General features: G+C 40.1%; 1 protein-coding gene across 5 annotated transcripts in view; it reads right to left on the minus strand.

Moving 5' to 3' along the window:
* srpk2 (SRSF protein kinase 2) overlaps positions 1-18,588 on the minus strand; it is a 71,532-nt gene that overhangs the window by 15,829 nt on the left and 37,115 nt on the right. For all 5 annotated transcript variants that reach the window (XM_056386332.1, XM_056386334.1, XM_056386329.1 and 2 more), the window contains 6 exons: positions 8,903-9,054; positions 5,989-6,097; positions 4,417-4,504; positions 3,895-3,982; positions 3,606-3,712; positions 2,164-2,329 (listed from right to left, as the gene is read on the minus strand). In XM_056386332.1, the coding sequence (XP_056242307.1) occupies positions 2,164-2,329; positions 3,606-3,712; positions 3,895-3,982; positions 4,417-4,504; positions 5,989-6,097; positions 8,903-9,054 (710 nt within the window). The remainder of the gene's footprint in view (positions 1-2,163; positions 2,330-3,605; positions 3,713-3,894; positions 3,983-4,416; positions 4,505-5,988; positions 6,098-8,902; positions 9,055-18,588) is intronic.

Below are 18,588 nucleotides of genomic sequence, written 5' to 3' on the forward strand. Positions count from 1 at the left end.
TAAATCATTAGGTTATGTATTCCCTCTCCCATTAAAGACTTGATACATACAGAATCCATAGGTGAGGTGAGAAAATTGTAAGCAAATGAAGAAATACATCTTCACGCTTTTTCCAGATCCATTATATTAATTATCATCCTTCCCAGACCACTTTCAGTTGAATCAAGAAACATCAAAAGAGTAACAGTAGAGTGATACTTAAAGGTCCCACATTGTATAAAGGTAGATGTCCATGTCTTTTTTTTTTTATTATAAAGCAGGTCTAGGTTCTATAGTAATACTGTGGAAGTATCAAAGTTCTCAGTCCACAGAGAAATGCACACGAGCCGTGAGGACTTCTGTCACTTTGTGATGTCACAACAAAGCAGTCAGCCCACCATCCAACCTTGCAGGGTTTTGGTTTCCCTGAGTGTTAAACTGCAATCAGCTTTGATCAGTCTGAAAACAGTGAGGCAATCAGAAGAGAGGCTCACAGCCTCCTCTTTTCTGATTGGCTCACCGAGCTCTCGTTACTACAGCTCCAAAGAGAAACCTGAGAGCAGAGAAACTACACTGAGATGGTTTTTGTAGGCTACTAAAAACCACAAATATATCTTCTTATATAGATATCAAAACTTCCAATAAAACACTGTAAAAGTGTAAAATATTGGACCTTTAAGATAAATATAAGACCTTTCCATTTCCAAACATATTTTCTGACCAAAAATGATCAATCTTTAATATTTAATATAAATAGTCTCTTAATATGTACAATCACAGATACGGTGGTGCACAAAAACATTTTGACTGATTGATTGATTTTAGTGTCAACTACAGCAGTCCAGATTTTTCATCTTAGCAGCTCAGCTTTTCTGTTCACCAAAAATCTTCCTGAATAAACTCATTTTAATCCAAACATCCCAAAATATGTTACCTTTGAGGCTTCAGTCTTGTTTATATTGTCTTCTCAAACGGTAAAAGCATATATTAAAAGACATTTTGCTATTAACCACCTCTGCTCTTGTGTTTATGACAAAACATTTTATTCATTTTGTCTCTTCAGTCACAAACATATTTGAACCCCTCTCTTTTGACAGTTGATGGTTTTGTGCCTGACTTTAATTGTGTAGAAATGTAAGAAGTATAATTGGTTACCCTAAGGCTCAAAAACACTTTATTGGCTGATGCAAGCAATTGACAGCTCATAAGAGGAGGATGGGGAGGGGTTCACGAAGGGGACAGGGTTCACGTCGAGTTCGTCAAGACTGTTCTTTAAGAACTTGATTTGTTTCAGTGGCAGAACTTGGCGACAGGAGATGAAAAGACGAGAAAATGTCTGTGTGTAGTATAAAGAAAAAAAGGCAAGCAGCGAGACGCACAAAAGGCTTCTGTGAGAATCCTTTTTCTTTACCGCGCATTTCAATATTAAACATGATCGTTTAGAGGGGAAAAAAAATGTACTACAGTACTGACGACTCATAATTTATTCCATTTATTATAAACACAGATTTCAAATCAAATATGTTTACCAGCTACATGTATTATAAGCCTCTCCTTTCTCTAAATTTAGACAAAAAAGCTTAGCACCAAACCAGCAGACTTCACTGCATACTGGGTTTTTGCGGAGCTATGCTGCTGCCAACATTTCTACTTTTTATCTTTATTTCACTTTTAATTAACAGGGTAAGATACATGGTAAATTGGAAGCAAAGTTTGTGAGAAAAACCTTCATAAATTATTTTTTTTAAAAATGGAAAAACAAGTCGGCATTCCAGTTGGATGCTCAACCTCAAACATCAAATCAGTTCAGAAGTAGAAAAAGGTGGCACACCAACAGAGAAAAAATGCCTGTAGAACCTCTTATTTTAGTAGAATATCCCAGTTGGAAAAGTGGAAATGTTTCACCAGATTGCCTGTCAGTCTTTTGCAGGGGTTCTACTTACTTTGTTACCCCCACCTGGGTTTTTACGGAGGTTATGTGCCAGAGTGTTTTCTTGTTTTGGATTGTGTTACCTGTGAACACAGCCAGGCGCCCTGTTCCCCCCTGTTTCCAGCTAAGGTAAGATAACCAGTTGCAGCTTCATATTCATCTAACAGACATGACAATGATAACTCTCAGCAAGAAAACAAATTTCAAATTATGCCTTTAAAATATATTAAACACGAGTGTTGGCGTGTCCCTACCTGCTGATCCGGACGGCGGCGGGGCTCCAGCTTTCTGCCATTCGGTTGCCTCCATCGCCATGCGCCTGACAAAAGCATCATCTACACACATCAGGATGTTCTCTGGCTTTATGTCCGTGTGGATGATTTTACACTTTGTGTGGAGGTAGTCCAGACCCTGCAGGACCTACAAACACAATCAGATAAACAGACACAATTTTATTACAGAAACGCACACTTCTTGTTTAATCGTAGATGGTCTGCTCAGTTCGTATTCTTCGCTCTCCTTCTCAGAGCCAAATTAGCCGTTCCTCCAATGCTTGCCATTCTGTGAGGGCAGAGAGGAGAGGCTGTTGATGTTTTTGTTTCACTGTTTCTCTCATTTGTTTCTGTCCAGAGGCTTTGAGATTGAAGCGGAAAAACACTCTCATTTAATTTCTACTCATCTTCGGCTCGTCTTTTGAGCAGCGAGAGGCTGGCAGTCGCTGAAATAGCTCAGCGAGTTCACATGCTCATCAGGTGGCTGAGGGGAAAATGCCTGAAAGTCCTGCGTCTTATTAGGAAGGCAGTGGTACTGAAGTGTGAAGTGTGAAGTGCACAATGCCATGCACTGTATAAGAAGGTCTTAGCACAGTGCTTTCTTGAGTTTGTCCTCTACTCTTAACATGTATTTCTTTATTTCTTTATCCACCTTCTTCTTCCTCTCTTTTCTCCTAGTCTTTCAAAGTCCATCTCTAGCAAGCAAATGTTTTCTTAACCTCCAACTCCAAGGAATTATAGATGGAAATACTTTATGTCTCTGTACTACAGTGCACATGCCTGTTTCATGAAACACAAACCTACTTTTTCTAATTCCTAATTCTCAAAGATAAAGTAAAAAGAAGTGGAATACTACCAACTATGTAGGTGTATCTTTTCTTTTTCTAAATAAATCCTGTCAAAAACATCAGCTCAACCATTTGACATAGCTACTGTAATGTCAAATGATCTGCAACATTGATTCCCATGTTTAAATTGTTTTTATATCAGAGACGGTTAATAAACGCACCTATGGCCTCCTTTAAGCATTTAGCATTTTGTAACTTCTATTTGGAGAGTACCGTATTATGAAAGTTCGTTCGCCTGCTATTTATTGAAATGACTCACCCGTTTACATGTTTGACATGACAAATACAGCACAGTCAGTGAAGTTGCCAGTATATGATATTTTTCTATACTGAGTGAGTTTTATCTTTATTCATTTTACCAATGTAAAAATATCATCCTGAAGTAAGAATGCAACTCCATTCATGTAATAAATATGTCACCTAGTTTGACCTCTAATGCACCGTCACTCTTATGGAAATCTGTCTGATTTTACAAATACTGGACTGCAGTGGTTAGATCCATAATTGATCCAGATTTTGTGTGTGTGTGTGTGTGTGTGTGTGTGTGTGTGTGTGTGTGTGTGTGTTACTCCTCACCTGTCTGATGATGCTCTTGACACACGGCAGAGGCAGACCTTGGTAGTTGGATTTAATAATCCACTTCAGCAGGTGGTGACCCAGCACCTCAAACACCATACACACATCTGGGATGGAGAGTCAAGGACTCACATTATCATATCGCTGTCACTCAAACATACATATAAAACTCACAAAAGCGCAGCCACACACACACACACACACACACACACACACACACACACACACACACACACACACACACACACACACACACACACACACACACACACACACTTGATCAGGATACGTATGCCGTTGACTCCAGATATCTTGAAGTCATCTATCAGCTGGACTACCATGTCCTTGTTGGGGTCAATGGGGTCACTCTCTCTCACCTGAAAGACAAGAGGACAATGGGATGAAGCAAACTCTGGAGAGGAGAGGGAGCAAAAAGAAGAGAGCTGAGAAAAAGGATGAAGACAATGGAGATCGAAGTGGGAGATGAGGATGCTGAAAAACTGATTCAAAGATGACTCTCCTCTGCGAAAACCATCCAAGATAAATGACCAGCGTATTGTCAGTGTTTCTTATTAACAGAAAGACAAACTGGGAGAGATGCAAGGTTCGAGAAGGGGAAGCGAGGAGGTAGAGAAGAAGCCAAGGAAAGAGGGGAGGACAGAAGGAGGGAAGGGATATGGAAGGATGAAGGATGCAAAAATGGAAGAGAGAAGGCAAGTAAGCCATAAGGAAAGACAAACAAAAAAGGAACACACAAAAAAGAGCAAGAGAAAATGAAACACCAGAGAGTCAAACAGATTCAGATTCTCACACATCGCAGCAGTTTGATCTCGTCCAGGGCCGTCTCTGTGTAATGCTGGGCGCTCTTCACCACCTTCATCGCCACAAAGTTCTTCACTCTGTAAAGACACACATAAAGAGACATTATTCACATTTCATAGTGACTCAGAAACCAATAGGCTGTTAAAGCAAGAAAAGCTAATTACAGTAATGTGTCTATGTGAAAGACATGAAAATAGCACCTGAACTGGCCGTTTACACTGCCCACACTGACGCTGGAAATGCAAATGTATGAGCTATGTGGCATTTTATCCCAAAGAACTAATGTCAACATTATGTCATGACACACAGGTTTGGCCTTATCATAGTCCACATATACATGTTTCCTGATTGACGGTATGCATGTGAGATATTTGTCACTGTGTTGTGACTCTGTAATCTACTTGAGTGGCCCCATGTGATTATATCACTGTAACTCTAAGAAGATATACAACTGCTGCTGATTTTGCTGCAACAATTAGTTGATGAACCAATTTACCAAGAAATTATCAACAGTGATTTTGACAATCATTTCATCATTAAAGTAAATTATCAAGTGAAAATGCAAAATATTACTTTGTTTCCTCAAATGTGAAAACACTTGTTTTCCCTGATTCTAAAATAAATATCTTTGTGTTTCGGACTGTGGCTCATAACAATCTGAAGACATCATGTTGGGCTCAATGTTTCTCAACAATTTATAGACAAAAAAAAGTTAATTATCTTTTACAGTTTTTACAGTTCTTTTAAAAAACCTCTGTCAACAACAAATGGGAAGCATTTTTGTAATATGCTGAATATATTAAGTGCAAAACACCAGCCAACATAACACATAAGACAATGAGACAGGAACAATACATTAACAAAATATGGTAAGTAATACAAATGAAAATCAATTAAAATTGATATGAATTCAAAGATAAAGGAAGAGAGAAAGAATTAAAAATTAAAACTGTTGTGAAAGAGCTGAAATATATGACAGAAAGAAGAAGCAAGAAAAGACAAATGGAGAGTGAGAAAAATGATTCTATGTCGATACTGACATAGTGAATAAAACCAAGGGCCAGCATTTGTCAAGTACTGGGGCTAACTGTAAAGTAATACATCTCCAACTCACTAGTTTATGACCGCCATTAGTGTAATTGAGTTTGTGTGTGTATGTGTGTGTGAGTCGTTGAAAGGTGACACTGGGTTGATGACACCGTCATCCATCCTCCCTGGTTGCCACGTAAACATAGAAACAACATCATAGTGCAAATGGACGGCTTTGGTGCTAGTACACGGTGGTCTGGGTTGCAACCGTTGTCGTGGTGACATGCCAGATCCTGTCAACAGGTGCATGTGTGGTTTATTTGATGTCGTGTGTGTGTGTTTCTATGAGAGCAAGGTGAAGGGGACGACTACGTGCACCTTGAGTGCTTTTTCTGGGTCATGACGTGTTAGTGGTGAATGTGTATGTGCATGAAAGCGGCGTGAAGCAGAATTTAAAAGCCTATGCTGTACTAGCTGTACTATAAATGTGTGTTTGTGTGTGTGTGTGTGTGTGTGTGTGTGTGTGACTCACTGTATGTCCCAGCACAGCCATACGGTGGAGAAGTGGCCCCACCCCAACTTCCTGATCACATGGTACCTCCCATTGAACAAATCCCCGATCTTCACCGGATGGTACCCTCCTGAGAGAGATAAAGAGAGAGAGAGAGACAGAGAGAGACAGAAGATGAAGGTTACAGGCGGCTGCGAGAGATAACCAGGCAATGACATGTAATCCATTAGTGAGTAAGAAACGGAGGCAGAGCATGAGGCAGAGGGAGGGAGGTCAAACACACAGAACATGTGACAGGAGAGAAGTGTTTTACAAGGAAGGAGCAGATGGAAAGTACAGCACAAACATTTCCAGCGGCAGGTATCTGCAGCATTAACTGAAGCGACGATTAAGAGACTAAAAAATTTCTTGAACGTGTTGTGGAAAAACTCAGAACTAGGACTGAATGACGTGCAAAAAAAAAAAAAAAAAAAATCACATTGCAATTGTGATGAGACACAATTTTAGCAGGAATGGTAATTCTTGCATTTCATTTTCACTGAAAAAAATAAAAATGATGATATGATTTCTTGCTGGGGACTGTGCCAAGCACGCAATTTATCTTACATCTGGAGAATATGATTTGTTGGTCAGGACATCTCCGTAGCACCACAGTGCTTCAGTTATGATGGTATGTTGTGGAACATTTTTCCTTTATCAAATAATTGCTAAAGCAGTTTTATCAAAAACTAAACATTACTTCATAAAAGGATTTACAGTATTACACGCTCTTGTATTAGTCATTACTTTTAACTATGTGTATCTAATAAATTGGCAAATGAACGTAAATCACAACTATTTTGATCAATTAATCACAGTATTTCTTAAGGTTCCAGCTTTTAAAACGTGAGAATTTGCAGATTATTTTATGATCAGAAACTATCACCTTGGATTTTGAAAAATTATCATGGACATTTTTACACTTTTTTCTGGTATTTACAAGGCAACACGATTAAACGAGTAATGAAAATAATTGTTTGTTGCATCCTGAGTGAACAATGAGTGTTATTTAGAATTGACCAAATATGACTTGTCTTTGATAAATGTGAGTAATACAGCGCTGCACGTGTGTAGCAGGTGAAACCCTTTCAACTCCAGTCCGGGATAAAAACTTACTGTATCCTCAACTGTGCATTTTTGTACACACTGTGCCTCTGTCCTGGAAACATGAGTACAGTATATTACATTATATTACATTATATTGTATTAACTCAGCCTTGACAAAATAAAATTGTTAAAAAGCACAAAGCCCCATGATTCTATCTAGCAAAAGAGATCTTGGTCTTAATGAGATTATTGATGAAGTAAAAGTTCTACATGGTTCTATTAGTGTAAACCATTTTAAGATCCTAATATCACTGTGGCAACAGTTGCTTATTTTGTAACAGGACTGTTTACAAAACTGAACAGCGTGACTGAAAAGAAGGAAAGAAGATAACATTTTTATTCCGCACATTTATCTGTAAGGTTCATTATCATTTAGAGTAACTCTGACTTTATGACAGTAAACATCTTAAAAGTTCCCTTTCAGAGGAAACCAGGGTCACGACTGTGATCATGGGGGATTAAGAACAGTAAATATTTCATTTTGTGTCTGACATTTTTGGGCTTGTGCACAAAAAAAGAAAGAACATGATAGACACCGTACTGAAAGGCCATGCCATGAAACCTTATGTATACAGGACATCAAAATTTACACTGTAACTTCAGTGGCAGTTTTATTTTTATGCACACTTATATAGAAATTCATAGAAACAGAAATACAGTTTATCTAAGCAGTACTACTCACTGAAGTACACAGGTGCTGCTGAGCTACAGTGTATTGTATACTGAACTAAAAAAAAAAAAAAAAAGTTCTGTAATTGTTTGTAATGTTGGAGTTGAATATGACAAACTGAACGAGACATCAAACTCCTCTTTGTTCTTGCCACAATGACACTTCCAGCTGGCAGAGAGAGGAGTGCAGCTTGCCAGGGTTACACACAGTTGTAGGTGTGTTTTATTGAACACAAACTTGGTAAGTTGTGTAGTTTCAAGTAAAATAGCACAGACACACAAGAAGAGTGGGCTGGCCAAGATTCCCAAACAGAAAACTACAAAGACTACTACCACTGCTGCGACAGTGTATGCACTTCTGTGTAGTTACAGAGTTCATCATAAGGTTTTTAAAGTTCATAAAATGGCCATAAATAAATAAAAGAGTGAACAAATAAAAGGGTTTATGAATATAATCTTAAAAATCGACTGTTTTTAACAGGAAGCTGCAAAACACGTAGCAGTGGTTTGATTTTTCTCTTCTCTTTTAGTCTTTCATCTTACTCATGTGAGGTCTGACAGTGTGGCCGTGCTTCCTTCAAGATAACATCTGAAGAATCAGGTGTTTTCCTATACAACGAGATATAAGCCAGCTACAAAAATGGACTCTTCATGATGCATTATAGCATACGATTAAAATACATCATGGTATATTTGAACTGATCGAATATAATATATATTTTTTTTTTTTTGAAGCTGTGTTATGATGAAAATAAACCTCTGAGCAGACAGTGCAGCCTTTGGCATCCTGAGCCTCTGCAGGAAACTAGTCTGCCGCTCCTCTCTGGCAACAACCAAACAACCTTGAAATGCTGGTGTCACAACTACTGAGCGTCTCACACTGATGGCTAGAGCAACACCCCTGCAAATCCCGTCAGGATGGAGGGGGGGAAAGAGGAGGAAATACAGACAGAGACAGACAGAGGAGACGGTGTGACACAGGGCAGCCATTGTTGAGCCTTGGACGACAGATGTGGAGAGTGGAAGTAATGGGCTGGGACAGACTGGCTTCAGTGTGCGTGGTCTGTCTGTTTGTGTGTGTGTGTGTGTGTGTGTGTGTGTGTGTGTGTGTGGTTCTGACCTTTGCAGTAGTCTGCGGGGTCCTCCTGCTCCTCATCGTCGGAGCCCAGGATCTCCTCCTCCGGCTCCGGAGGCCCTGCCGGCTCAGGCGGAGGCGGAGGGGGTGGCGGGGGAGGAGGGGCACTCACTGGGGCTTTCTGCTGGGTCTCAGGCCTGCAAACACAAGAGTGGGATGAAAGTCAGGTAACCTCTCGGGTAACTTTCTCAAAGGAAATCCCAGCTTGAACGATATACTTTGACATATTTGAAGATTTTCGAGGCGTGACTCACAGCGAGCGCGACTGTAGACTGAGCTTTAAGAGCAGATGACTAATACCAAAATAATGACTTGCGATATTTCGCTATATATATATAAATGTCATCTTTTCAAGTGTGTGCTGCTGACTGGCATCATTAACAGTGATTCATCCGGTGCTGAGTTCATGAAAGCTTTTACATTTGTTGTTCTGAACACTTTGTGTCAGACAGGTCTTTTCTGCAGAGAAAAAAAAGGCTCAGGAGTGACGTGCTGCATATCTTTGTTTGGAATAAATAAAAGATGAACTACAGCTGGCATGACCATCAATATCTAATGTTGCTGAACAAATAAAGAATAACATGCAAAAACTCAAAGCCCAAAAAACAAAGACTCAGACGTCCTCTGCACAGTAATATATCATATATCATGAAAATGAAAGTGTGAAATATTAACAATTAAGAAGAGGCCAATTGAACCCAGCTAACTGATATTTATTCAAACATTTTCTAGAAGAGAAAGACCAAGTCCACTCACAGACCATGCTTAGTTAAATATCTATTAGTTTTAAGTTGGTCTGGAACTAAGCTTTTTTTTTTTTAATGTACAACAAGCCCCTTCTTCATTTTTTTGCACAATAAAATCAACAAGTCATGTCTGGAAAGTGCAGCGCTAAAGATTTAGCCAAGAACAAGCAAAAACAAAAAGGATCTCGCCACATCCGCAACCACTTCTCAAACATGATGGATATTCCTGCGTTGCCTATAGTAAGTAAGCAAACCATAAGAGAGAGAGAGGTCTTGTTAGTGATCATAGCCAGGCACAGTAAAATGAATAGCAAAATTAAATATGTGATAATTACCACAGTACTGTCTCAATACCAGTCCTAACATTTAAATAGTAACATTTTGATTATTTCATTGTGTTACAACAAGGAATGTTATCTAATGTATTTACGTTTTCAGGAACTTAAGATCAAATGCTGTGACGTATTTGAAAAAGACTCGACAAGTTGACATTCATCACAACAATTGCGAGACAATGTGAGAAATTTGTGATAACAAATTTAAATGGGAGTCAGAAAAAGTCCAAAATATAACTGCAGCTGGTTCATGGGCTGATATTGTTTGCAGCTCAGAGACAGTCAGGTTGAACTAATCCACACCCACCCGTCACCTCAGACATGAATCAGCAGAAACATGGACACCATCCAAAAGCAGACAGAAAACAACTTCTTATCCTGGAAAAATGTGGAACAAAACAATTTGTTTATTGTAAAAACAATAGCGATCTTGATTGCGGTATCCAAGCCGAATGGCGTTCAGTGGAGGCGCATACCTCCACCAAGGCCAAACATTTTCTTCATTCAACAACATCTTCCAGATAATAATCTGGATCTGGTGGAAGAAAATGATCCAGATTATGATCTGGATCTGCACCCAACTGTACAAACTCATAGATCTCAACACCATAGAGATGTCTGATTTTTTTTACATCAAAATTAAGGCATTATTCCCTGAGAAATCTCGCAATTTTAAGGTAAGCGATAAAAAAAAAAAAAAAAAAATTCCTGAATCCGTCCCATTAACCTTATCAACACCAAATTTCATGGATACTTCCCTGTCCTCTGTCCCTCCCCTCCCCTCCCCTCCCCCATCATTCATGCAAATTGGTTCAGTACTTTTTGCGTAACCTTGCAGACAAACAAACAAACCAACAGACATGCTGATACGTGAAAATATAAACCCCTTGGCGGAGGTAATAATAAACAGAATATCTACAATGACAGATCAATGCATTGATTTGACTTGATCAGGGTTCATCTCAGTGGTCGACCCTTTCACTTCACAGCCTCGTTCCACTTCCTTGCCCTTGTCTAAAATGGAACTGATCCCGTGAGAGGGAAAACATTAAATAGGCTGCAGAGAACAGACTGCCTCCTTCTTCAGGCCTGGCTACACTTTAGCATTTAGCTGGCTCTCTTATCCAGGGTGACTTACAATGATTGATCAGGCAGGGCATTCAGTGTTTTGCTTTAGGACGTTGCCATAGCACTCATGGCTATTTGTGGAGAACTTGGGAACACGTCTGTAACGTTTCTGTTTTGGGAGGATCCCACCGAACCTCTACAACATCCTGGTCCCACCACCACTGTGCTACTTGTGTCAGGACACTGCAAACTACTGTGTGGCACTTTGGAACTTAAAAGAACACATGCAAACAGACTAACACATGAACAGCATTAAAAAAAAACAAACACATTCACTGACTTGGCAACACACAGAGTATGCAGTATAATGAAACGCGCTGCAAACACAGCCAACACAACCAAATACAGAAACTCACTAAAGCTGACTACCTTGCAGCTGTATTCTTAATTTGCATTGGATTGGGCACTCAGGGCCACCATACATTTTCTTTACAAGTCACTGTACCATGAGTTTAAGCACACACTACCTGAATAGTGCAGCACTGTAACGATGTTGTACAACTAATTCTTTCACACTTATCGTTTTTGGAAAATAAAACTTGAAGGATGTTTTCACAGTGATATTATTTCTTTTACCTCAGCTGAGTTACCGCATATCAAGCCTGTAATATATGGACTCGATGTACAGTAAAACAACATGTGGAGTTCTTGGGGGTGAGAATATATAGCTCTCAAATTCATTCATTCAAGGAAAAAGGTTGAAGTATTCAATCAATCAAACATTCCCGTATAATGACTCCATCTTCACCTTCTGCTCTCCGTCTGTTTCAACTCCTGTGTGTCTCTGCAAGACTGAATCAGACAACTCTCTGTGGAAGCTGAGCCTAAGAGAGTTTGACAAGCGCTTCTTATTCAGCGTCACATCACAGCACCGGCAACATGATCAAAAGCTAAATTAGGACAGAAAAAATATAAACACATGAACACACAAAGCCAGGGCTTGTGAGCTAATATTTAATTGTGGTCACAGGCGCAGACACATGATGGAGGCTCTTGGTGCGTTCCCATGGCAACTGCAGAGCAAAAATGGGGAGGGTGGGGGTGGGGTGGGGTGGGGGGGGATCCAGGACACAAAGTGTTAACGTGGTGGCAAGGCCAACACACACATAGAGACACACACAAGCAATGGTTCTTCCAGTGCAGCAGCTAAGGACAGAAGATAACTTGGCACTGAGATTTAATTTCTATTTTACAACTTACACGCGCGCACACACACACACACACACACACACACACACACACACACACACACACACACACACACACACACACACACACACACACACACACACACACACACACACACACACACACACAGGCACGCAGGCAGGCAGCAGAGGGCTGTGTCCTTGCAGTAGGATGCTGCTTCTTTACCAAAGCAGTCACGTAGGGTGTCATACATCACGTCTATAAGCTCAGTGCTTTTATACGGCTCATCTTGCCATTGGCTGTACGAACACTTAGCCCCCCATAACTTTCTGGACACAAGCTGAGCAGCAAAAACATTAAGATAGCAGCGACGCCACAGTCTGAAAGACAGGCAGAGGAGAGACGGTGACAGAATAAAGAGGAATCGAGCGGGCGAACAGACAGAAAACAGAAAGCAAGAGGTGGAGATAAAGAGGAACGAGGCAGAGCAAGACTCCGAATCAGAGAGGTGGGAACGAAAGGAAAAGGAAGTCAGATACAGAGAGAAACAGAACCCAACAACCAAAGAGAGAGGCAGAAACGGAAGAGATAGGCAGACAGAAGCAGGGAGACGGACAGACATAGAGAGACAGGTAAGAGACATACAGAAAAAGAAAACATTCAGCGGACAGACAGAGACAGAGACAAATATGAGTAGAGACAGAGAAAAATAGAGAGGGGGAAAGACAGAAAGAGAGCAGTAGACTGACAAGCAGAGAGAGCAGTCAGAACAAAACAGAGACACAGGCACAAAAAAACAGAAAGAGCAGACAGAAAAAAAACAGAAACAGAGAACGAGGCTTCCCAGAGGAGAGACAGGCAGAAAAAAAATAAAAAATTAACAGAACGAACACAATCAGGGAGGAAAACCTGACAAGACAAAGAGCGCTAAGCTCTTGCAAGTTTTTCCTCATCTTAAATCTATCAGTACATTCGACACACAAAACCTTTATACACAAAGCTGCACGTGGGAAGATGCTTTGATCAACATGAATCGATCCGCACTCATAAATGCTGTGCGCCATTCCACCTTAGATTACACCAACGAACAGGTGGAGGTGGAGAGAGCATTAGTGCTGAGCAAGTGGAAAACCCCAGTATGAACAAACAGGAGGCTGAAACCAGCTCACCCTGTTTTTTTTTTTTTTTTATCTTATTTAAAAGATGCAAATCACCTCATGGATCCATATGGATTATGATACTTAGTTATTCATTCACTCTGTAACATCTGAGTTAGTGGCTGCAAAAATAAAAAGAGTTATTTGTACCAATTTGTTTTATATCAGGTTTCTAATTGTACAAGTATAATAATAACCACTAGAATCAGTATTTCAACTCAGTGACTCTAAAATGTGCTGCTGAGGAGTGAACAGTGTCCAGGGTTGCATTCTAACCAATCAGCAGTGATTAATTCCTCCCTCCGGTCAAAGGTGAACTAATCAATTTTCTCCACTAATTGGCACTAATTTGCACACTCGGAGCAGCAATTTCCTCCTCAAGCAGAGGGTGTATTTCTACTACCTCTCCTGTACACAGCAACTAACCGGTTTTGATCTGTGGCCATTTTTGTTTTTTGCAGACTAGTCTGCTGGTATACACTGATTTTAAGGCAAATTAACAGAATGAAAATCTGCGAACTTTGTCAAGTAAGATAAAAACAGAAATTGTAGATATGGATGATGCACATAAATCGAGTTGGCTGTTCATATATACAACATTTAAATTTGCCATTTATCGATGAGGAAACATCCCTCTGTCAGGATAAGGTTCAGGCTCATAAAATGTTGGCGTTTCTCCTGCTATTAATTTGATGTTATTCACATACATATGCTTCTTGTGTTATGTTTAACAAACAGCAGAGCCTTGTGGCTGTAATCTTGTGTGTAGGGCCAATGTTTGTTTTTGATGACATAGAAATAAAAACTAATTAATTAGCTAACTTTATTAAAAGTGTTGAGGCACAAGTGGACCAGAAAGGCCACAATCAGAACAAAAGATTACAGAATGTTTGTACTGAAAATGGTATTCAACTAAAATGTTTGCATGACTTTCAAAAAAAGGATCAGTGGGTACAAGCTACATGATATTAAGCAAAGTCTTTTATTTCTAAGTCTGGTGCCTTTTCTCTAAGTGCAGTGGGTGTGTGTGTGTGTGTGTGTGTGTGTGTGTGTGTGTGTGTGTGTGTGTGTGTGTGTGTTGTAGCGGAGTACCGTAAAGGTTTACAAGAATGACTCTAACAGATGATCACTGTCATTTTCCTCATTGCAGACATACCAGTCCACTTGTTATGTCGCTGGCAGGACAAAATGAACCGAGAGCTCTCTGGGTGTGTCTAATGGAAGAGCTGTGCTGATTATCAGGATGGCATAAACACTGTCACAGTTTAGATTGACGAGTGTGTGTGTGTGTGTGTGTGTGTGTATCTGTGTGTGTGATCACCTAGCCTCAGGGCAGTGTTGGAGACGAAAATATGAACCACCAGGAATGCCCTGTGTGTAAAGTATTTTATGTTTATATAAAACGAGCCAAGTGTGTGTTTGTGTCGCTAAGGTTAGAAACAGGGAATTAAACACGCATGCACACACACTTTAGTGGTGGCACTGTGACTGTAGAGCACAGGTTGAGACAGGAGACTTTCAGCCCACGATGCTGTGCTGTGGAGGTAAATACCTGCAGAATGTGCCGTCCATCCCTCAGCATCTCGTTATGTGTATCGACATGTCCAAACTGCTTCTTGCATCCTAATCCCAAGTGTAGGAGCGTGAACAGATCACAACACACACACGCCGCCCGTTTTCAGTCTCATGTCTTTCCGCTCTCACGCCCAACAATGGCATCTGAAGCCCCAGCGTGAAATTCTTTTTACAGCCTGACACGTTTTTCTTGTGTCCAGTTTGATTTATTTGCAGATCAGCAAACAAAAACCTACTAAAGAAAACGTTATTCTTCATGTACACTAGAATTTGATTAGTTGGAGCTTTGTTTAATATTAGGGGCTTCTTGTTAAGTCAGTTCAGGGCTGATTAACAACAACAGCACTCTTCCACACCTGAAAACCAGTTCAGTCACGAAGCTCATCATGTCTGCGGTGGAATTGCTATGTTGTGCTGAGGGGGGATACTGAGCCAGAAAACAAGTGTAAATAGATTTCATTTGACAGAATCCACAGGGAGGAGATGGAAACTGAGACGCCACTGAAGACTGGATTCCTAACCAATCGTAAAGCAGTTTTTCCCCTCTACCAGTAAATTCTTCATCATGCCACGCTGCGTAGTCGTGTCTGGGCAGCTTTGTTGCTGTAAATTGCTGACTTGACAGGGCCGCACAGGTAAAACAACTTCTACATTTACATTCAAAACAAGCATTCATTTTCATGTAAATACAGGTCAGTGTTCGCTATTACACGAACCCAGCATCAGCATGACAATTAGTTATCCTCTTTCTATATGTTGATCTCTAGCAACACACGCACAGCTCAACCGTCACTCAAAATGAGTCGATGATGGGAGCGGAGGGGGAGGTCAGGCACGGTTCGACAAAACACTGTATATTCGATGTTGTTACTTTGAACCATGACCGTCTATAACCTCAACCAGGTGTTTATTATTGTAACCAAGACGAGCAAGGTTTCATTACCTCAACAGCTACTCCTCATTTTAACCCAAACCACAGTATTTCACTAAACTTAACCAAGTTGTGTTTGTGCTACACCTGACTAACCTTTACTAAAGCACTGTAACATCATAAAAGGATTAGTTGTTTATTCTTCAACAGTGATTTTAAACAGGTTATCTGCGGCTAATTCAAGAGACACTCACATCAGAGGGTCGGAACAAACTGTTTAGGTTGGGGCAGCTTGTTGGTGTCAACATATTTTACTGGATATGATTCTTTTGAGATGATGCTGTTGATAATATACTGTACATGCATAGTATAGTCAACAATATATAGTCTGACAAAAAAAAAAAGCTCTAAGTATAACGGTGTGTTCATGTGCCTCAGACCTCGTCACTGCAGCTCCTGTTTCAATTGTTCAGTCTTCTGAGGCATCACTTTGAACTCTGAGATTCCCTCTTCCCTCAGAATATAATCACTGTCTGCTGTTTGCAGAATCCCTCTCACAGGTCTGCACTCCTTCTGTATTTGAACCGAGGGATTGTATTTATTGTGTCCCCCATCTAGAAGGACAACTTCCACCTAAGGACACATGATTCTTATGATGTCCGTGGTTGCAGGATTTTTTGCCTTCACACAATATCTTTTTTTGTTTCTCACTGATGTACTGTAGATTAATTTCCTTTGAGGATTCTGGTCCATGCACATTTCTGTTGGACTGTTTTGTTTTTGTTGTTGTTTTTGCAGCTTGTGTGGCAAATCCTCCATCCACAGCAAATCAGTAACTGAACCACTTAAAAGAATTCCACAATTGCTTGTTTATCCCTGTTCCTGCTGGTGAGGAATCTGGGTCTCACTGTGCTTGCCTCATTTAATGACACATATCTACCAAGCTGGGAAAAAAAAGGAAGAAAACAAAATGAGAACAAAATCAATGAGACGATATAATGAGTTCACCATACAGATGTTTTTATGGGTGCCGGTTTTAACTTTCGCTTTGAACACTGTCACTTTTATTCCTACAGTGGTAAGGCCAAAATACATGCAGCCTTATTGCTTTCCATTTTATGCTGCTTTCAATAATCAGTTATGCAGTTAAAATTAGCCCCACCTTCACCAAATGCAACATTAAAGTGATTTACACATTAATGCGTCAATAATTATAATCCAATAATATATTATTACGAATGGGGGTCCACTCTACATAATGGTACTTTTGGTACTGTTAGTATATTTTGATTTTAATACTTCACTTGTAGTTAAGTTTTATTATTTTTATCTATTTATTTCTACACTACTTGATCCGAGTGCTTCTTCCATCATGTAACAATATATTATATATTCTTTATGGATGTTCTAAGAATAAGTGATTGGACGGCCTTTAACTCAATGACCCATTAGACAGTTTTTCTGCTTTAAAACCGGTTTTATTTTCTGTTCCCCAGGTCCTACAGATGAGAGCAGAAGAATCTTAATTGCAGTTTTCTATATTCTCCCTTGTCTTGTGATTGATTGGGTCTAATAATTCCATGCACATGCCTTCAGAGACATGACATCAGTGATGCATCCCGCTGCTAATGACAGAGAAAGTCACAGAGCGTTGCTAACGCATCTTCCGACCAGCGAGATAGCCGTATAAAACAGCTGACCGCTCTGGAGTTCAAACTTGATGACTCATCCTTAAACATGTCTCGTTATCACCAAGGTAACAGGTATTCCTTAGCAACAGGAGCATCATCCTCCACTCTCAATGCTAAGGCGTGGGATTCAGACCGCGGGTGTCCTTCAGCTCTGCTTATCCATTCCAGCGGCGGTGTCTCTACCTCTGATTGATTCATCGTTAATCTTTCATTCTCTCCGTCTCTCCATCTTGGCCCGTGTCGGCAGGACAGCTGACTCATTCTCTCCTCTCCTCCAGAGTATCTGTCTGTGCAGAGAGCTGAGATCTCACTGCTATTTTCAGGATGCAGCCTGACGTCACAGGCTGCACTGCCCCCACATAACCTCTAGTTGCACATTATGGCTCTGTAGGATCCTGTTTCATAGTATCAGCCTTTCAACGCAATACATTATCATAAGGTGCAATGTTAGATTACCGTACAGTGCACACTATGAATGTGAATACTGCCGTAATCTTCCACTTCTATTTTGGCTGCAGAGGGATTTTCACTGGCAAACACAGAGGATCAACAAGACGAAGCAACGAGGCAAGAGGCCCAGACAACATCGGCTCCAGGGAACTCGAAGGAAAACTAATGTTTATTATAGCCTGGGTTTTATTTCCATTGTTCAGGCCACCTTTTTTTTTTTTTTTTTTGGGGTGTATAAAACGTTCTTATGGGGAATCATAAAAGCTCTTCTTTACATCACCGAATTGCTTTGTTTTGATGTTATGTTCAGACTCTTTTCAACGAACAGTATATCATCAATTCTTTCAAGGTCTGTGAAGTAAGGGCCTCTGTTTTTTCCACCGTTTAAAAATTAGTTTCTTTGAACAACTGAGAAAAAACATAATCTGCCTTTAGATCATAGAAAATATCCATTCTTGGATTTCAATCCATATTTTGTTCACTTTTGTACAGACAGAGGGAATGCATACAGTAAGGGAGTCATAAGAACTGAAACTGGAGGAATTAGAATTCAGTTAATGAATTTTATC

This window comes from Seriola aureovittata, chromosome 10 (genome assembly GCF_021018895.1).
Source record: "Seriola aureovittata isolate HTS-2021-v1 ecotype China chromosome 10, ASM2101889v1, whole genome shotgun sequence".
Classification (NCBI taxonomy): Eukaryota; Metazoa; Chordata; class Actinopteri; order Carangiformes; family Carangidae; genus Seriola; species Seriola aureovittata.